The 20,809-nt window shown below is 38.5% G+C and overlaps 1 protein-coding gene across 1 annotated transcript; it reads right to left on the minus strand.

Moving 5' to 3' along the window:
* Positions 1–211: 211 nt before the first annotated feature.
* LOC103514385 lies at positions 212–19,987 on the minus strand. The gene is made up of 6 exons (XM_026827371.1): positions 19,874–19,987; positions 10,385–10,456; positions 8,193–8,229; positions 7,400–7,450; positions 5,603–5,783; positions 212–334 (listed from the first exon to the last, which is right to left on the minus strand). Exons 2-6 carry the CDS (start codon positions 10,440–10,442, stop codon positions 212–214), a joined length of 450 nt encoding a protein of 149 aa, XP_026683172.1. The 5' UTR covers positions 10,443–10,456; positions 19,874–19,987.
* Positions 19,988–20,809: the final 822 nt, after the last annotated feature.

The raw sequence follows: 20,809 nt of genomic DNA on the forward strand, positions 1-20,809 counted from the left end.
TGTAAGCGCCAGGCCACGGGTTCGATTCCCGCCAGGGGCGGATTTTATCCTGTTCAGCTAAGGTTCATTTTTTGGCAACGGCTGGCTTTCTTTTATCCTGTTTTCTTACTCCATTTGCTTTCGGGACAATAAGACCTTAGATATGCATAGGTCACTGAAGTTGAGCAACGTTGTGCATGGTTAGGGTAAATCAGGATGACATCAGGCACAGTTACTCACCTGAGGCATCCTCAAGGTCAAACATGAAGTTCATGTAGGAGTTCTGCCAGTCTAGGGCGGCTTCTGGTTGGCGGGCAAACTCGTCCCACATTGTACACCATTCCTCTTGACTGACCTGAAAAGACCCTTAATAAAATGATAGGTATTCATGGTAAAAGAAACAACCCTTATAAAAAACGTCAAAAATTTGCTTTTTTTTATTAAGAAATCAGAAATTTGTTTTCAAGAGGTGAGAGAGAGAGGAGCTATTCATGTGGACTTTAGGTGAAGATATTATGATTGATTGATAAAATATTACTCTTTTTTTCTGCCCCTCCCCCCCCATAAAAAAATCTTCACCTTTTGTCCCCTATTCTCACCTTTTATCTCTCCCCCTCTACCTACCCCTCCCCTTCTTGCCTATCGCTCGTTTTTCCCTCTATCTTTCCTTCTTCCCTCTATCCTTCTTCCTTTTCTTTCCGTCCTCTTTCTTACAAAACTCTTCCCTCTATTTGTCCATTTCCTTTCCTCACCTTCCTTCTCCTATTCCTCCTCTTCCTTCTTCCCTCTATCCTTCTCCCTTCACATGCCCCTCCTTTTCTTCCCCTACTCCTTCCTCCTAGTTCCTTCCTCTTTCTTTTCCTTCCTACTAGTTTCCTCCTCTTCCTTATTCTCCCCACTCCCCACCCTTTCTTTCTTCTCTCAACCTCTTCTTCTTCTTCTCCTCCATCATCTCCTTCTTCCTCTCTCCTCAATTTCCCTCCTTCTCCCCGTCCCCGGTCCTTCTCATTTTTTTACCTTATGATATCAATCGGTCCATTCAGGCAGGTTTTTAATATAAAAAAAGCTGAAAATCTTGATAAAATTTCATTACTTTTTTCATGGCCCATTGACTCGAAAGATGGAATATTATTTTCTTATCCCATTGATTTTTCTCTCTTTTTTCCAAACTTCCTTTTTTTAAAGCAAATAAAACAATAAAGTCTGTTTACTGATCATCTGATCATGATAAAAAGAGAAAAGGGAGATAAAGACGAAAGGAGAAGTAGTGAGAAAACTAGCCCAATTCACCTTGTAAACGCTAGGTCGCGGGTTCGATTCCCGGCCGGGGCGAACTTTAAACAGTTCAGATTCGAAATTCAAAGGAAAAACTGACTTTCTCCTATCCTGTCCTTCTTCTTTCTTCGCTTTCGGGACGATAAGACGTCCGGCGTCCGTTGTTACAGTTCCCTCTATCAAACCTCTTGAAAAAATCTAACTAAAAAAAAAAAAAAAAACCCCCGAGCTTTAAAGTGTCTCTTTTAGAGCATAAGTGCCTCTTTTACAATCAATTTTCTTATTTCAATAATCTTTTTATACTGGTTTTGCAACCACTGGTAGTTACTCTGTTAAAGTAGCTACCCAATTTTTCTCACGAGGCTGAGTGCACCCCGAACTCCAAGCACTTGCCCAAATTATTTGTCAAAGGCTTTTTTTTTATTTGCATAAAATTTCCGGGGGAAGAAGGTACTTTTACAAAAGTGCCATTTCCTATCGGAATTTACCCTCTTCTGAAGCTCGTTTCCCCTTTTTTGGGTGGTAGCACCTGTACTAAACCACAACTGAGGCAGGTACATGGACCACCCTGTATTTGGGAAACCAATGCCGTGAATTATCACAATGTGTGGTCTATGGTCTATTGCTTTCTATGTCACAAAGCCTTTTTGATCCTTCTCTTCCCTACTTTCTACACTCCCCTCTCTTTCTCTCTCTCTCTCTAGTCTCTCCAACCTTTTCCCATTTTCTCTTTCCCTTCCTATTCTTCTCTCCCCTCTTTTTCCCTCTCCCACATGTACTTTTCACCGTCTCTGTCCCCCTCTCTTCAGCCCATCTCTCCTTCCTTCTCTCCTATATATTTATTCCTTTTTCCCCTCTTCTTTCTTTTCTCCTCCCTCTACTATTCTGTCCTTCTTCCTCTTTTTATCACTCCTCTCCCCCTCCCCTATCTTTCTCCTCCCTATTTAGCTTTTTCTCTTTGCCCTCTTTTCTCCTTCTCTCTTTTCTCTCTCCCCTCTCTACCTCCCTTTAATTTAGCAATTCATTGTATCCTGAACAGATTATAGTTTTTGAAACTGAACACACAAAACCTCATCATCAGACTATTTAGATAGTAGATAATTAAAGTTCAAAGTGAGAGAGAGAGAGAGAGAGAGGGAGAGGAGAAAATAGGGGGGATAGAGAGAGGGAGAGCGAGAGAGAGAGAGTGTGTGTGTGTGAGAGAGAGAGAGAAGGAGAATTTAATAGGGAAAGAGAGAGAAAGGTACAGTCAACACACAAGTGCATTGTAAATAGTAATATGAAGAGAGAAAGAGGGAGGGGAAGTGAAGGAGAGAGAGAGAGAGAGAGAGAGAGAGAGAGACAGACATTCATTATCATTATTATTATTTGTGGATTCCAATCTATCATTTGGAACTTTTTACACAAAACTAAAAAGGGAGAGAAATAGGGAGAAAGAGATAGTGATTGATAAACCATGCAGGATAAACTCTCTCAGTCTTTCTCTCTCTCTCTCTCTCTCTTAAAAGGAAATGAAAAATGGAGGAAAAATGAAATTAAGACAAATTAATGATGAAGACCTTTTTTGTCTATCTTCTTCTTTTTCTCCTCCTCTTCTTATGGTCCTTCTTCTTCTCCTCCTCCTCCTTTTTCGTCTCACCCTCCTTCTTCTTCTTCTTTCTCCTCCTTTCCTTCGTTTTCTTTATTTTCTTCGAAGAGTTTCTTGCTATGTTTTTTCCTTTTAGCGAAATTTGTTGTTCTGTGCGACTATTCATGTGAAAACATCGTTCTATCACTTCATGTCTTTGCTGGTCTGTTAATCTTTTCTTTTTTGCGGTCCTTCTTCTTCTCCTCCTCCTCCTCCTTTTTCGTCTTACCCTCCTCCTTCTTCTTCTTCTTTCTCCTCCTTTCCTTCGTTTTCTTTATTTTCTTCGAAGAGTTTCTTGCTATTTTTTTTTCCTTTTAGCAAAATTTGTTGTTCTGTGCGACTATTCATGTGAAAACATCGTTCTATCACTTCATGTCTTTGCTGGTCTGTTAATCTTTTCTTTTTTGCTTTCTCTCTTTCAGAAGAAGAAGAAGAAGAAGAAGAAGAAGAAGAAGAAGAAGAAGAAGAAGAAGAAGAAGAAGAAGAAGAAAACTTCCGAATATCTAGCGATGATAAAAACTTAAAAATCTGGTGTGAACATCACACGACTTTCCTTATCCTATTAAATGGTGCTTATTTGGGTGTTCTTCTACCCTAACTTTTAGAATATCTCTAACCGTTTAGTCTGTTTAGCTGAAAACCGCCAAAAAACGGTCGAAATCTGTCCAAAAGCGGTCAAAATACCACCAAACGCAGCACCTATCTCAACCAAACGTTCCTTGTCACATTTGTAAACTAGATACCAAATTTCAAGTCGGTACCGAAAACCACCATAAAGCGGTAAAATGCCGCCAAGCGTTGCACCGGTCTTAACCAAAAGTTTCGTGTCGCATCCTTGTCACATTTGACAGATACATACCAAATTTCAAGTATCTAGCTTACCGTTCTCGAGATATTTTGTTTACAGACGGACAACAGACACACACACGGACCAATGGCTGAAACTTTGGATTTAGGCTTTAGGGACCTCAAAACGAGTTTTGGCACTAAAAACTGACCATCGAAAATTTGACCCGATTACATTACTTTCCTTCCTATAGGATAAGGAAAATGAGGAACTGGGGAATTTTTCTTTTTCTTCTACGACTTATAGAGCCCGAGATAAATCCACTTAAAAATACCGGTAAATCTTGAAATCTGACGTCACGGCATATGTTCCTGTAGGCGATGACGTCACATCAAATGTTCCCTCGCAGGCAACACATTCATGTGTTTGTGCGCATAAGTTTCTGCGCATCATTTCTTAAAATCTGAATTTCTTGAAGTCACTCCTCTTCGAACTTTTTCATTGGATCGGCAAATGAAAATTGACTTTTCGACCTTCTAAAGTTACTTTTTCGGAGTTTTGACTTCAGATTTGGATATTTCACAACTTCTTACATAGGAATCGACCTTTTATTCATAATTTTTACCCAGCTGCAACTGCTCCATTATAGGTATACCTATAACCATTCTGATAAAACACTATAGGTACCTGTAGGTATGTAGGTGGTATACGAGTATTGTCATTCTAATAGAGGGGTATTTAACGGAAAGCTTTCCCTTTCTACCCCTTCCCTCAATTTTTCCCTTTTGCTCTCTTTCCCCCTCCCTTCAATTTCTACCCTCTCTTTCCCCTCTCCTCAATAAAATTTCTACCCTCTCTTTCCCCTCATCTCAATTTCTACCTCTCCTCTCTCTTTTTCTTCCCTCTCTCTCTCTTTCTTCCCTTCCCTCTCCTTCCAATGGAATTGAAATGGGTGGGGTATTTTCAGCCAAAAACTTCTTTCCCTCTCGATTGGGTGATGGGTGGTATGATTCTTGACAAGTGGGTGGGCGTGGGTTTGCTGTGTCGTTACCTTTATTCAAGGGAGTTTTTTTTGTTTTCGTTTTTTTTTGTTTTTGTTTTTTTTTTTTTTTTTTTTTTTTTTTTTAGACATGTGACTGTAGCATTATTTTCAACTAAGGTCATATCAGGTTTTACGAGTATTCCACCGCGTTTCACACTCATTTGAAAAAAAAAAGTGAATTAAAAATCCAAATCCAGTGAATGGGATTTGAAATACATCGAATCCAGATACGAATCCGGATTCAATTGATTGAAAAATAAATAATGATAATAGGTAGTGCTTATTTATAGGTATTGCTCGCAAAGGACTGAAAAGTCCCTTTACTCCAGCAGTAGGCTACTACTATTATTGTGGTCAAATTCTCAAATTATATTGAGGATAATAGAATTAGTAGAGGCGCTTAATGTAAAATTGTGCCATACAGAAAAGTTAACATGAGAAGGCGGGTAGCTTGTTGCTGAAATGCTGAATGGAGGGTAAGGTAAAATCACCTTCACTAAAAACCTTAGCAGTTATATAGTGACTTTAAAACCCTTATCGAACAATAGATTCTAGGCTGAAGATAATGAAATGAAATTGGGACACCCTGTAACTACCAAGAATGGGATTGAGAGCACAGAACACCCTGTCTAAATCAAGTGGCTCGGACGAGATTGATATAAAACCAAGCATCAATCATATTCGAGAGAGAAATTTATTTCTGAACTGCCCTGTCTAAATCAAGTGGCTCGGACGAGATTGATATAAAACCAAGCATCAATCATATTCGAGAGAGAAATTTATTTCTGAACTGTTCCTGTTTACCAGGCGAGCGCCTTGACCACTACACCACCGAGGCAGGTCTATGAATAATAATAATAATGATAATAAAATAATTAACCCTTATGCTTACCTGTCCATCATGGTCTTGATCGGCGCGTGTTTTCAGTCCCTCCCAGACTTGTAGCAGAATAGATCGGGTAGAGTCAATCTTCGGATTGCCTTGCTCCCAACCTCGCATTTTGCAGATTTTCTGAAAATCAGACGAAACAGGTGGGTAAGAAAATGAATAAATTTGCAAGAAAAAGAAAATCCTTAGCAGTCTTAACACTTATAAAATGTACAGCGATGTTGAACTGGAGAAAGAGGAGGGAGAGAAGGACGAGAAGGGGAAGGAGGAGGAAGAGGTGAAGGTGGAGGAGGAGGAGAAGAAGAAGGGAGAGAAGGACGAAAGGACATGATAGGAGAGGATAAAAGAGGAGGACAGAGGAGAGAGAGTCAAACGTTTATCCCATAATAGGTACGTGTGTTTTTTTTTCCCTCAGAACAGTGTAATAAAAAAAGTTCCCAGACCCTTAATAAAATGATAGGTATTCATGGTAAAAGGAACAACCCTTGTAAAAAACGTCAAAAATTTGCTTTTTTTTTATTAAGAAATCAGAAATTTGTTTTCAAGAGGTGAGAGAGAGAGAGAGGAGCTATTCATGTGGACTTTAGGTGAAGATATTATGATTGATTGATAAAATATTACTCTTTTTTTCTGCCCCCCCCCAGAGAGTTTCGTGTAAACAATGAATGAAACAGTGCAGACGAGGAAGCAAGATTATTCGAGCACAATGTTTGCCCAGATTTTTATTTTATTTTTTCCAGATCTAAAGTTGGTAACATTTGCGGACACGGGAAGTATGTAAGTAGGTACCGAATTACATATTCCAGAAAGAACCTCAATCTTGAACTTCATAGAAGTCATGACCTAATAATATCCAAGATGAAAATTGATGTTTTTTTTTTATTTTTTTTTTTTTTAAAAGAGGTTTGATAGAGGGAACTGTAACAACATCTTAGGTCTTATCGTCCCGAAAGAGAAGAGAGAAGGAAGACAGGAGAGGAGAAAGCTGGCCTTTCCGAGAACGAGCGTTATACGTTCAGGATAAAATTCGCGCCGGGCGGGAATCGAACCCGCGACCTAGCACTTACAAGGAAGACGTGCTACCAAACTAGCTAACTACGAGTATGCTGGCATTTTTAATCATTTATAACGCAGCTCTTTAACATTTTCAGTGGGGAAACAAAACTAAATTTCATTTTTCCGTGTAATTTCTGTGTTCCCTACCTACCTCTATTTCGAGATATTATAAAAAGAAATCATCTTTGAATCGAAATAAATTTATAATGTAATAATTCCGTTTTGAATGGGATTCCTGTACAATTAAACACATCCACTAGTATGAGAGGTGCTTTGAATGTTATTTATTTGTTCATTCAAAAATACATGAGTAGTTTTATTATCAGGTATTTATTCCCTTTATCCATTTGACCTAGAAATGGTCTCGGTCTTATTTCTTTGCTTATTCTGCAACTTTTCACTGTTTACCCTACAACCACCACTATTATAAGAATAACAATGTTTTTCTAGGAATATTTTCTTCTTTGCTATTATTAGGTCATAACTTCTATGAAGGGCGAACTGTAAAGATCGAGGCTCTTTTGGGAATAACCCAATGGCCTGTTCTTTAAATAAAAAAAGAAGAAGGAGAAGAGGGAGGAGGAGGAGGAGGAGAAGAGGAAGACGATGGAGAAGGAGGAGGAGGAGTGTGAAAACAAGGGAACACTCAACATTAATGTGGGAGTGGGAAATAATAATAACAAGCTCCGTTTATAAATTTCCCTTCCACAATGCTAAGCCTAATGCCTTTGTAACCACATTTACAGCAACAGCTTTGCCTGGGCCTTTCCATAGCTATTAACACAAGGGTACAAACTGTTCAAGTCAAAACAAATAAATTTACATATATAGTAGGAGAACGAGGACGAGGAAGAAAGAGCAAAATAAAGGGAGGAGAAGGGGTAGAAGCAAGGAAAGAAGGAGAAGAGGAAGAAGAAGAATAATGAGACGAGGAAGAAAGAAGAAAATGGACGGGAAAGGAGGAGGAAAAGGATTGTTGGAGTGAAAGTAAGAGAAGAAGAAGAAAGACGAGGAGGAGAAGAAATAAAATTAGAAGGAGGGAAATAAGCAAAAGAGGAAAACGAAGAAGAAGAAGGAGGAGGAGGAGGAGGAGGAGGAGGAGAAAAGAAACAACAAACCAAGAACAAGAAGAACGAGAGTGAACAGCAAAAAGAAAAAGAACAAGTTCTTAGAGGGCATGAAAGAGACACGAGAAAACGGCGAATTTCTATAATTCCGATGAAAATTCCTATGAATACATACCTATGTAGGTAGGAACCTAAATCTGATGTAGTGCCGGTTGCAAACGACCCAAAAAAGCAAATTCAATCCTTTTTTTAAAGACATTTATTTACACAATTATTTTTTTTTCAAGAGGTTTGACAGAGGGAACTCTAACTGCTATGGTCTTATCGCCCCGAAATCGAAGAGAGAAGGAAGACAGGATAGGAGAAAGCCAGCCGTTCCGAGAACGAACATTATCCCATCAGGATAAAATCCGCCCCGGGCGGGAATCGAACCCGCGGCCTAGCGCTTACAAGGCAGACGCACTACCAACTAAGCTATCTTGTCGATGGTACCACTTCCGTTGACATCTGGAACAAAATTCAAACGTGAAATATGGAATAAGTACAAAGGTTAAAAGGAATAATACTTGATTGATGAATGTAAATAATACTTGATTGAGAATCATTTTCTTCCTAAATGTACCTATAGGGAGCTCATACAATGTAATGCTACAAAGTTTTTAATAATTTTATTATTTATTGTGTCTAGGTACATACTTTGCTACTTCCTAGCTAAAGTTTTAGTCTCTATCTAGGTATTTATGATGTAGGTGCTAGAAAAAAAAACTACAAATAGGCAGGTATAGCTCTATAGGTGTACCTACCTTCTTAGGTAACATTCGAAAAATAGCTTCTCATAATTCGAAAATCCCGTCTGTCAGGAACATTTCAGCGCTTTTTTTTACACTCGCAAAAATAAACTAGGCTCAACTTTTAATGGGCTTTCATGTTTCAACATCATTAAACAAACCTTTGAAAACAAAGGCTAGATTTTATGTATCTTTTTTTCGCTTTCCTTTGTTTTGAGATCGGAAATCCACTTAAAAAATACCGGTAAATCTTGAAATGCGACGTCACGGCATACGCTCCTGTAGGCGATGACGTCACATCAAATATTCCCTCGCAGGCAACACATTCATTTGTTTGTGCGCATACGTTTCTGCGCATCATTTCTCGAAATCTGACGTCATCGCTCTTCGAACTTTTTCCCTACTTACCAGATTTTGTTGTTTTTGTACCAAATTCATACGACCTTGTTTAGACTGCGGGAGTAAAGGGACTTTTCAGTCTCATTCTGGCAGTACAAACAGGGTATTCTAGTCTATTCTACCTATATATTCTACTAGGAATTATATTAGTACCTACACCGGAGAGCTCGGGTTCAATTCCTGGCAGTTTCGAAGTTTTTCGGCTCTGTGCTTGGAGTTCGGGGTGCACTTAGCCTCGTGAGGACAATTGAGTAGCTACTTTAATCGAGTAGCGACCAGTGGTGGCTTTATCAGAGACAAATATAAATATACAAAGTTAGATACAGCCTGCCTCGGTGGTGTAGTGGTCAAGGCGCTCGCCTGGTAAACAGGAGAGCGTGGGTTTAATCCCAGCCGAGGTATGGAATTTTATCCTCAATATAATTTGAGAATTTGACTACAATAATAGTAGTAGCCTACTGCTGGAGTAAAGGATTTGATCCTTAAACGACTAGTATTTGAACCACTAGTTCAGATTCCCTTCGAATTCCCTTCTATTCGCCACTGTGTGACTGTGACCTCACGAACCTTACCCTTGGAATAGAAAAGGGTTAGACAGCTCCCCCTCTCCCCTCCTCTCCATCCGCCCCTGATATCAAAATGTCAATTTGTTTATTTCAAAAATGCTCTCTTCTTTGCTCTCGGAAATCTAAAATGTCGGAAAATACTTCTCGTTTTTTTTTTCCTTTTTGCATCCTTTATCCCTCTTGGGCTCGACCCGAATAATATTATGACCCCCTCGATCTAAAAAAAAATAATAATAAAAAAATAAAAAAAATCCCAAGACCTTAAATTATTTTTGAGTTAAGAGCACTCAAAACTAAGTTTAAAATTTTTGTTAACTAAGAAAACTAAGGAGTTTGAGTTTGAGTGTGCTTAGATCTTTTTTTTTTATTATTTTAATTTATTATGGTGCGTCAACACAAATGTGCTTAGATCTAAATACTCTAAATAAATTTAAAAGCTGTAAAAATAGGAAAACAAAAGAGCAGAGTGATTTCCGGATTTTGAAAGGAAATCCTTTTTTTTTTGTCGAGAGTTTATCCCGGGATAATCTGCAAATTGCGAATAAGCTGGGTTTATCCTTAAACTTTTACAAATACGTTTTTTTTTTTCGTTTCCGAAAACTTCAAAAGTTTACAATGTGAATCTACATTTTTTTTCGGTAAGCTTTCTGTAAAAGCTTTTCCTGGAACAAATATAGGAAGGAAGATACAATACTACTGATGAGGGACATACCATCTACGGGATGGGCATGCTACGACACAGACCACACGAGTCTATTGTAGCAGTTTTTTTTCGCGTGCTACAAAATGAAATTGGCGATGAAACACTTTATTATTCGCATTTTTTTTAATAGGAAAAAGAAAGAAAAACTATCTACATCTTGATACAATACTATTTTTAATTATGAATATGTAATAGGGTAAACTTACCAATGAAAACTTTGAACACATACATCAACTTCTTCTTTCTGAACTCGGAGATAGGCATGGCGATTTTTCCTCCTGAAATCATATGAATGGGACGAAATAGGCATTAAAATTTAAAGTGGACGAGAACTAATAGAGAAAAGAAAAGAGACATGGCCACCCTTCCAGGGATTCGCCACACTAAACGTTGCTTAACAGTAGGAACTAGAACGTAAGCCTAGCCACAAGGTAAAGTTGCTCTCAGTATCATTTTTATACCAGGGCCGTGTTTAGAGGGGCCTAGACCGCCCCTCGGGCTTAATTTTTGCACCTTTCCTGTGAGGAGGACTCCGAAAATTTAACTGTGTTTTAAGTTACAAGCATAAATGCTTAGTGTTTGTCACAAAAGACGTTCCCCGCTCAATACACTACGCTAAATTTCATGACTTGATTTGGACGCGAACCACCAACCTCCAGATTCAAACTCCACCGTGCTAACCACTACACCACTGAGGTGGGTTGACATCAACTCTAGAGTCTCTAAGTAGGTACCTCTTTCGATAATATTTTTATTGCTCTCATTTTTATGGTGTGAAACTAACAAAACTTATTTTGAAGTTAACGTTTTGAAACGTTGCGTTGTCAATCGTTCAACCATTACATCCGCTTAGGAAAACAACACAAAACGAGCGTTTCAGGTGGTAGAAAACATACATAATAGGGGAGGAAGGAGGGAAGGGGAGAGATACATATATCGAAGAAGGAGAAGAGGGTTAAATGGAAAGGAAAGATATAAGGAAGAATGAAGAAGAAGGAAATACATAGATTTATAAATGAAGGAATGGGAAAGGAAACATATATAATGGGGGGGGGAGAGAAGGGAGAGATGAGGAGGGAAACATAATATAAGGGAATGAACGAAAAAGGGAGAGATAGGGTAAGAAGATACATCAAAATATAAGGTGGTAGAAAACATACATAATAGGGGAGGAAGGAGGGAAGGGGAGAGATAAATATATCGAAGAAGGAGAAGAGGGTTAAATGGAAAGGGAAGATATAAGGAAGGATGAAGAAGAAGGAAATACATAAATTTATAAATGAAGGAATGGGAAAGGAAACATATATGATGGGGGGGAGAGAAGGGAGAGATGAGGAGGGAAACATAATATAAGGGAATGAACGAAAAAGGGAGAGATAGGGTAAGAAGATACATCAACAAAGAGCCAATGCACAATTTGCAGTCAGCACTTGAAATGAAGAAATTCTATTCTTCACTAAAATGTACCTTTCCTCGCTTCTTTCCTTCTTTCCCTTTTGCCCCTTTATTTCCATTTCTTCTTTCCATTTCTTCCACTTTTTCTTTCTATTGCTTCTTTCCCTAAAGGTTGGAGACAGTATTGGGGGGCGAAGGTGTATAAAGTTACTCCGTACCTCAGGACTGATTCTACCAGAGCGTAATATATCAATTTTTTTGTTGAACATGATAAGTTATGTACATTTGCTTTTCGAAGTTGATAGTTGACAGTTCTTATTTTTTTAGTGATTTTAGTTAGAAGTGAAGAAGAAGAAGAAGAAGAAGAAGAAGGAGAAGGAATGGAAATAAGGGAAGAAGAAGAAGGAGGAGGAGGAGAAAAAGAAAAAGAGGGAGATTTATGAAGAGGAAAATTAAGAGGGAAAAGAAGAAGCAAAGGGGGACGAAGGAGTAGAAGAAGAGGAAGAAGAAGATGATGAAAAAGAAGAGGAGTAGGAGGAGGAGAAAAAGAAGGACGAAGAGTAGGATAATATGTACGAAGAAGAGCAACAACAAAACCAAGAAAAACTAGAGTCAAGAGCAAAAAGAAGATAAAAAAAAGAAGAGGAAGAAGGAATGAAATAGACGGGAGAAAATGAAAACGACGAATTTCTATAATTCCAATGAAAATTCCTATAAATATGTAGGTAGGAACCTAAATCTGATGTAGGTAGTGCCGATTGCAAACAATCTAAACAAGCTGGGTCCGTCCCTCCGGGAATTTTTTGGCCCGTAGTTTATTCGATCGTGGTTAAAGAATACCTATGTACCTACCTAATATTAAAAACGGATGAACATGGGAGGGAATGGGAGAATTAAAGGGAGAGAATGGGGAATGAAAGGGAGGGTGTGGGAAAAAGGAAAGGGAGGAAAATAATAAAGACACGCCAGACAAAACAAACATTTTGTCTGTATTGAAATAGAGGTACAAAATGGGGGAATGTGGGAAAAAGGAAAGGGAGGAAAATAATAAAGACACGCCAGACAAAACAAACATTTTGTCTGTATTGAAATAGAGGTACAAAATGGATTTACAAATTTCACTATAGTAGGTATCCATCTCACCTCCATCACTAAGATCATCATACTTTACTCAACTCTATTTCTTTATTTTAATTTATTTCTCTTTTCTTCTTCTCATTATTATGTGTTATTATTATTTACATAATTAAGCAAGGTCTATTGTAATAAATATGCATTGTACAATGTTAAACCCATAAAATACTCGAAACCTTGTTTAGACTGCTGGGGTAAAGGGACTTTTTAGTCTCATTCGAGCAGGATAAACAAAAACAAGGTCTATTCTATTCTATTCTATGTATTCTATTCTAAAAATTAAACAACAGTTTTACCTTTTCGCCCACTCTCTCCTTTTGGTCTCGTTCTCTCTCGAGTCTCCATCTATTTTTTCCGTCCCCTCCAGTAGTACCCACTCAGTACCTATGTCTTTTTACCATTTGCCTCCCTTTATCGAATCTCCCTTTACCTCTTCTTACTTAGTTCTTTTACTCCTTTATCCACCCCCTTTTTATTATTTTCCTCCCTTTTTCCCTTCCTCTTTCTCCCTCTTTGTACCTTCCTTTCTTCTTTTTCTATTCCACTCCCTTTCTCTCCTTCCTTCGTTTGTCCTCCTGATCCATATATGTTTTCCTTTCGTGTTTTCCGAAAAAAAAATTCTTTTTCCCTCCCTTTTATATTTTTATCCCTCGTCCATTCTCTCCTCTTCCTCCCTTTTCTTTGTTCACACCTTTATACTATTTGTTCTTTTGTCCCCATTTCTTCCTCTTTCCCCTTCTCCCACGTCATTGTAGTACCATTTTGTCACTATTTTCTACCTCTTCTTACTTAGTTCTTTTCCTCCTTTATCTACCCCCTTTTTATTATTTTCCTCCCTTTTTCCCTTCCTCTTTGTACCTTCCTTTCTTCTTTTTCTATTCCACTCCCTTTCTCTCCTTCCCTCGTTTGTCCTCCGGATCCATATATGTTTTCCTTTCGTGTTTTCCGAAAAAAATTTCCTTTTCCCTTCCTTTTATAATTTTATCCCTCGTCCATTCTTTCCTCTTCCTCCCTTTTTCTTGTTCACACCTTTATACTATTTGTTCTTTTGTCCCCATTTCTTCCTCTTTCCCCTTCTCCCACGTCATTGTAGTACCATTTTGTCACTAACATGTTTTCTTTCTCTCCCCTAATCTCCTTCCCGCTCTCCTTTTCCTTCCTTTCTCCTTTGTTCTCCCTTCTTCTCACACTTTTTCTGACTCTCCCTCTCTCCCTTTTTCTCAAATTGAAAAAATCCCAAAGTCCCCAAGCTCCTTCAATATTAACCGAGTGAAATTATTTTTCAATGCAAACATGCCAAATTCCAATGTCTATTTGCCCGTTATCTCTTTCCCCCCCCCTCTGTTCTCACTTCTCCCCCTCTCTTATCTCACTTCCCCTCTTCCCTCTTTATCTCTTCTTTCCCCTCATTGTTCTTCTCCTTCCCCTCCTTTTTCTCCTCCAATATTTTCTTCCAACGGACTTTAGTTGCTTTAGTAGTGTTAGTGCGATTAAACAGGATAGGAGAAAGCCAGCCGCTCCGAGAACGAACCTTATCCGTTTGAAAACCTACATAAAATAAAGGCTAGCTCATAAAATAAAAGGCTAGCTCATACACTCATACTCAAGATCATGTTAAAATGAGCGATTTGCCTTTTATAGTATGTCGATCGTATTTCTCTTGATGTTGGAGGAGGTATAAATGAGTAGGTAGTTATTTTTAGGGTCATAAAAAGGTAGGTAAAAAAAAGAACTGTGTTAGTAGGTTTATTTGCAATTAGGTGAATTTCTTTCCTTCGTTTTCTCCCTCTTTATCCTTTCCTTCTTCCTCATTTTCTCTCTCTCTTCCTCTCTCTCTCTCTCTCTCTTTCTCTCTCTCTCTTTCTTTCTCTCTCTCTCTTTCTCTCTCTCTCTTTCTCTCCCCCTCTCTCTCTCTTTCTCGTTTTTTTCTACCTCTTCATTTTATTTTCTCTCTCTCTCCCTCTTTCTCTCTCTCTCTTTTTTTTCTCTCTCTCGTTTTTTTTCTACCTCTTTATCTTATTCTCTCTCTCCCTCTTTCTTTTCTTCCTTTATTTTCATTTCTTTTCGTCCTGTCTTTATTTCTTTTCCTTTTCCTTCTTTTCCTTTCCTTGTCTCTCCCTTTTCTTTCTCTCCTTCTTCATTCTCCCTCTTGCATTGCTCTGCTCTCCCTTCTCTCTTCCCCTCTTTCCTAAAAGGTTAGTAGTTAGGTAGGTATAAGTACCTTTACTGTTTCCTCTTACTCCTCCTCCTCCTCCTCCTCCCCTAAACCTACTGATGGCAATTCCATTTTTTTTTACATAACCTTCGGAAATAATGAATTTTATTATTGCAATATTTCAGTTTTGCATGTCAAAAAATACAACCCCCCACCTGGAAAGCTCTCTCTCTCGCTCTCTTCCTCCTCCTCTCCCCCCTCTCTCTCCCATTCCCCTTTTTCTCTCTCTCCTTCTCCAATTCCTCCTTCCCCTCATTGTAAGTACCCTTTGTAATAGTCCGTGTCTCTCCCTTTTCTTTTCTTCTTATTCTCTTTGTAATTGTCCTTCTTTCTTTCTCCTCCTCCCCTCTCCTCTCTTCTCTCCCCCTCTTACTCCTCCTTCCTTTCCTCTCTCTCTCTCTACTCCCCCCCTCTTACTCCTCCTTCCATCTCTCTCTCCTCCCCCCTCTCTCTCCTCCTTCCCTCTCTCTCTCCTCTCCACCTCTCTCTCCTCTGCCCCTCGTCAAGATTTCGCAAAAGCTTCAAACGATGGGAAACATAAATTTCGTCTACATTTTCCCTCTGAAGTCTTGTTTATATGATTTGCATGCTTACAGAAAATAACGGGAAAAAAAAGAAGGGGGGAAATAGGTAAATAAATAAACTACAGGGTGTTCTTCTCTGGTTGAGTACACCTGGAAAATTCCAAAAATAAAAATAAATAAATACCTAGGTACCTAATTAAAAAAAAAACTTTCTTGGGAACTCTCCTTAGGACCTTGGTATGAATACCTAGCGCAGATACGCAATGAATTGTGACATAATTATCACACTATCAGGTTAGGGATAAAAGAAGTTTATTTGAGCTGAAAAAAAAAAAAAAAAAAAGAAAAGAAAAAAAAATGTACCTTAAAGGTCCGAAAAGCTTCTCTGTTTAGAATAAAATTCGCCTCGGACGGAAATCGAACCCTCGACCTAGGGCTTACAAGCCCAAACTGAGGCTTAGGTGTAGGGGCTGGTCGGCCCCAAAGGACGGGTTGAGCTTCTACGAATCTAGCGCTTACAAGGTAGCCGTGCCTTAGTGTAATCGCGTCTTAAAGTGTATCTACATCCCAAGGTAAACATTGCCAGTGTATTGTGAATTAATAATGACGTCTAAAGTTTCAAATTTGCCGAGAACTTTTGATAGAAAGCGACCCTTGCAGCCCCGTGCTCCCCTAATGAAAAGTATTTCACTTTGCCCCTTACTTTCCTTTAAAAATAAACAGGGTGTTGAGATAGAGATCTGTGAGTGAGTTATGAAAAAGAACTGCTCTTTTCAATGGACTACTCACAGTCAATGGGTTAGATCCTATGCCTTTCTATCTTCCTATAACTTTAAGGAGTTGAAGCGCGAGCTACAAAGTTTTAGGATCTGACTCACTGATTTTGTGTTCCACTGAAAAGAGCAAAGCGAATCTACATCCCAAGGTAAACATTGCCAGTGTATTGTGAATTAATAATGACGTCTAAAGTTTCAAATTTGCCGAGAACTTTTGATAGAAAGCCACCCTTGCAGCCCCGTGCTCCTCTAACGAAAAGTATTTAACTTTGCCCCCTACTTTCCTTTAAATAAACAGGGTGTTGAGATAGAGATCTGTGAGTGAGTTATGAAAAAGAACTGCTCTTTTCAGTGGACTACTCACGTGTTGTTGTTGTAGCGACTTTAGCTTTCGCCGAATGGCGATAGCAGAATAAAGAAAACATGTCTTTTTGTATCTGCTATACACCGGGGTGATGGTCTCTAGCTCTAGCCATGTTAAATTGGCTGGCTCGTCCTAATAGAAAGCGACCCTTGCAGCCCCTTGTTCCCCTAACGAAAAGTATTTCACTTTGCCCCTTACTTTCTTTTAAATAAACAGGGTGGTGAGATAGAGTGAGTTATGAAAAAGAACTGCTCTTTTAGTCTTTTCAGTGGACTACTCACAGTCAATGGGTTAGATCCTATGCCTATGCCCTCCTATCTTCCTATAACTTTAAGGAGTTGAAGCGCGAGCTACAAAGTTTTAGGATCTGACTCACTGATTTTGTGTTCCACTGAAAAGAGCTTTTGAAAGTTAAGAAGGGAACCGCAACGAAAAAAGTCTGGCCACCCCTGCTATATGCCTATGCCCTCCTATCGTCCTATACCTTTAAGGAGTTGAAGCGCGAGCTACAAAGTTTTAGGATCTGACTCACTGATTTTGTGTTCCACTGAAAAGAGCAGTTTTTTTTGTGACTTGACTTGGACTCGAACCACCAACCTCAAGATTCAAAGTCCACTGAGCTATGCACTGCGACACTGATGATGGTTAGGGAAATCGGACCCTTTCCGAAGAATTGTATTTTATTTCCAATAATGTAGCCAATGGCCATGCTGCAAAAATCACAATCCCATCACTTTGGCAACCCTGGTGACAACTTTTTGTGACTTGACTTGGACTCGAACCACCAACCTCAAGATTCAAAGTCCACCGAGCTAACCACTGCGACACTGATGATGGTTAGGGAAATCGGACCCTTTTCGAAGAATTGTATTTTATTTCCAATAATGTAGCCAATGGCCATGCTGCAAAAATCACAATCCCATCACTTTGGCAACCCTGGTGACAAATCGACAGCACTGTCAGACAACTTTGGCAGAGTTTCACTTTTTTTTTTATTCGTACATAAAACATCAATTTACAAACAATGCTAGGATTGCTAGGTATTTGAGAGAAAATGTAACTATTGTTGTCGTTTGGAGAAGCAAAAAATAGTTTGCAATAAAATGTTTCCAAAATATTTTGCAAAACTTTGCTTTCTCTTCTGTTCGTCTCTCTCTCTCTCTCTCCCTATTTCTCTTCCTCTCTCTCTCTCTTTCTTCTCTTTTCTCTCTCTTTCACTTCCTTAATTCCTTTCTCTATCGCTTCGTCTCTTTCGCCCTACATCTAATCTTCCCTCTTTCCTTCCCCTTCCATTACCTCTCTCTCTCTCTCTCTTCCTTTCTCCTCCCCTCTCTCTTTCTCACCATCCCTTTCTCTCTCCCTCCCGCATATTCTTGGACAAGCACTTTTCCATTTCACTTCCAGTCTTTCTCTTACTTTCTGTCTTTAAACAACTGACCTTTCCTTCTGTCTCCCCTCTTTCTTCTCAGTACCTAAATCTTTTTCTTTTCTTCTGATCCTTATTTTTGGCATGTTTAAATCTCATCGACTTTAGGGGAAAAAGAAGAAAGAAGGAGGAAGAGGAAGAAAAATAAAATATCAAGAATGAAAAGAAATGAATGAAAAAGAAGAAAAATTCGATGAATGCGCGATGAAAAATAGAAATCCGTAAAGGGAATTCAGCAAAGAAAATGTGAGGAAGGGAAAGAAGAACAAGAATTGAGTAAGAAGAAGAAAAAGAAGAAGAAGAAGAAGAAGGAGAAAAAGAAAAGGAAGAAGAAGTAAAAGAAGGAGAAGAAAAAGAAAAGCTTTAGTAGCGTACTCAAAATATCAAAATGGCGTCTAGGGGAGAGAAAGGAAAAGGTTGAAAAGAAGGGCACATGGAGGGAGAGAGAAACTCCTATAGGTATTTGTTTTTAGGAGGAAGGAAGGAATTTTGAAATACCTATACACCTATCTTTTGCCTCCCGCGGTTAGGTAGGGGGGGTTGCTGAAACAATTTTCGTTTTAAAGGAGGGGGATAGAATTATCTACCTACCCATTTTCGTTTTAGGAGGAAGGGAGGGATGTACCTATTTTTGTTTTTAGGGGTCTTAGGAGTTGGGGGTGGAATAACCCTATCTTAAAGACGGAGAATGGCGGGGTTGTTTGAGGCTTTAGGGATTTTCGTTTTTAGGGTGTGGGGGTAATTTTCGCGACGTGGGGCCGTTATTAACGCCCCTTCCTCTACACGTAATGAAGATAAGACATGAAAGTGGGTGTCTTCCCCTAAACTCCAAGTAATATCTAGAAGAGTAATAGGCACTTGCGTAGGTAATAGGTTTAGGTAGAATACCTAGGTAATAGGTATTTGATAATAAAGATAGCGTAAAGATTACCTATACCTAACAGAAGTTTGTGGAAAGCTTTTTTTTCGTAGGAAACTTTCGAAAGCTTCTTCTCTCTCGATTTAATTTGCCTCCTACGGGCCTACGGGGTAAGGATGATTCCAAATTCCAAACCTTCAAAAGAGAAGAAGTAGAGCAAGTGAGAAAGAAGAAGGAAGAAGGAGAAAGAGAGAGGTTGTCGATATAATGTATTTACCTTTAAATGGCAAATAAATAAAATTAATAAATAACGAATAAAACGGATGAGGATATTCGATTGAAAAGTTGATTTGTTACGTTTTTTTTTCATCAATTCATATCAAGAGTAAAATTTTCATCAGGAAAAGTAAAACAAACGAAAAAAAGTACAAATAAACAATAAATAAAAAAAAAACTACTAATGGAAATGTTATGTTTAAAAAAAATGCAAAATTCGACTGGAAAATAGAATCTCCACAATTGCACTCCCCCCTTTTCACTCCCTCCCTCTATGCACTTCCTCCCCTCTTCTCGTACTCCCCCTCATTTCATGGACTCCCTCACACTCCTTACTCCTTGCACTCCCATTTTCCAGAAAACCGGAGCTCAAATGCATTTCAACGGATAAGGGGAAAGTTTTAATAATGGAAGAGAAGGAGGTGGAGAGTAAGAAGGAGGAAGAGGAGAATAAATGGGAGGAAGGAAAAAAGAAGAATTGAAAGAAAGAAAAATTGTTTTTAAATTTATCAATTTTTAAAACCGACGACTTTTCTAAAGGACATTAAATTTGTCATCCTTCATGGACATAAGGACCATTATGGACAAACAATACCTAACTATGTCTACTTGAATATTCCAAACACATAAAAAAATGTAGTCTCTGAACCAGGTATGTAGGTATATGTATGATACCAATTAAAAAAAAACCTATATTATGAAATATACATTTCAGCCCAGCCTTACCTGAATTTCACCGAGTCAACAGGTCAAAGTGGAAGAAGGCAAAATTTAAAATACTTCCGTATATCTAGACTTCTAGACACCTGTTTGTAAAGTGTGTCTTTTCCTTAACGCGTACCTATTTCCTTATATCAATTTTACGCCACTTTTGTCAATTCTGTCGGAGTGTTGATTCAAAATATATGTGATTTAGAATCTAAAGAGTTTTAAAGTTTACATACATTGGTGGATTGGATGTTATTCAACAAAATTGTCTATATTCGTATTTTGTACGAAATCTGTTGATTTCTCTCCTTTGGGATTTCATGACTTTTTTCAACAAAAGGGGAGCCTCTTTTACAAAAGAGACAAAATGAAAGTTTGGTCTGTCCAGACTTTAGGCAGGCTTTTGAAAACAATTTAAAGTTTTTTTTTTCCACAAAAATCCAACCCAGGAGGGATCGAACGACACAAAAAGTAGCTAATAGAAAAAAGGAAACTACGTAAAAAAGAAGAATAAGAGATATATTCCCTACAAGTAACAGTATATTATTTTCAAAAACGTAGAAATTCCTGGAAACTCTCAAATTCTGGGACAGTGAGCACAGAAAAGAAAAATACCTAGTCCAATAAAAAACCGTAAAAAAAAGTAAAAATGGAGGGTTAACTTTCGAAACGGACGGACAGTATACGTTTCAACAAACTTCGACCTTTCCCTTTATAAAAACCTTGTAACGCAGGGTAGAGGTCTGATAGAAGTTTTATTCAAATTTCGACTTTCATGGTCGAGAAAAAAACTTGTGGACAACTCAGCTTGAACTTCTTAACCTGAATTTGTGTATCGGGAGGGATAGTGCTTTGAAGGGCGAAAAAAAAGGGTAGAAAAAGTTGTTGGAAAAAATTCACAACAGAACACTGGGTACAGAAGTTTGATGGTATACCTGCTAACTTTGATGGCAC

Source organism: Diaphorina citri, unplaced genomic scaffold (assembly GCF_000475195.1).
Source record: "Diaphorina citri unplaced genomic scaffold, Diaci psyllid genome assembly version 1.1 scaffold1129, whole genome shotgun sequence".
Lineage (NCBI taxonomy): Eukaryota > Metazoa > Arthropoda > Insecta > Hemiptera > Psyllidae > Diaphorina > Diaphorina citri.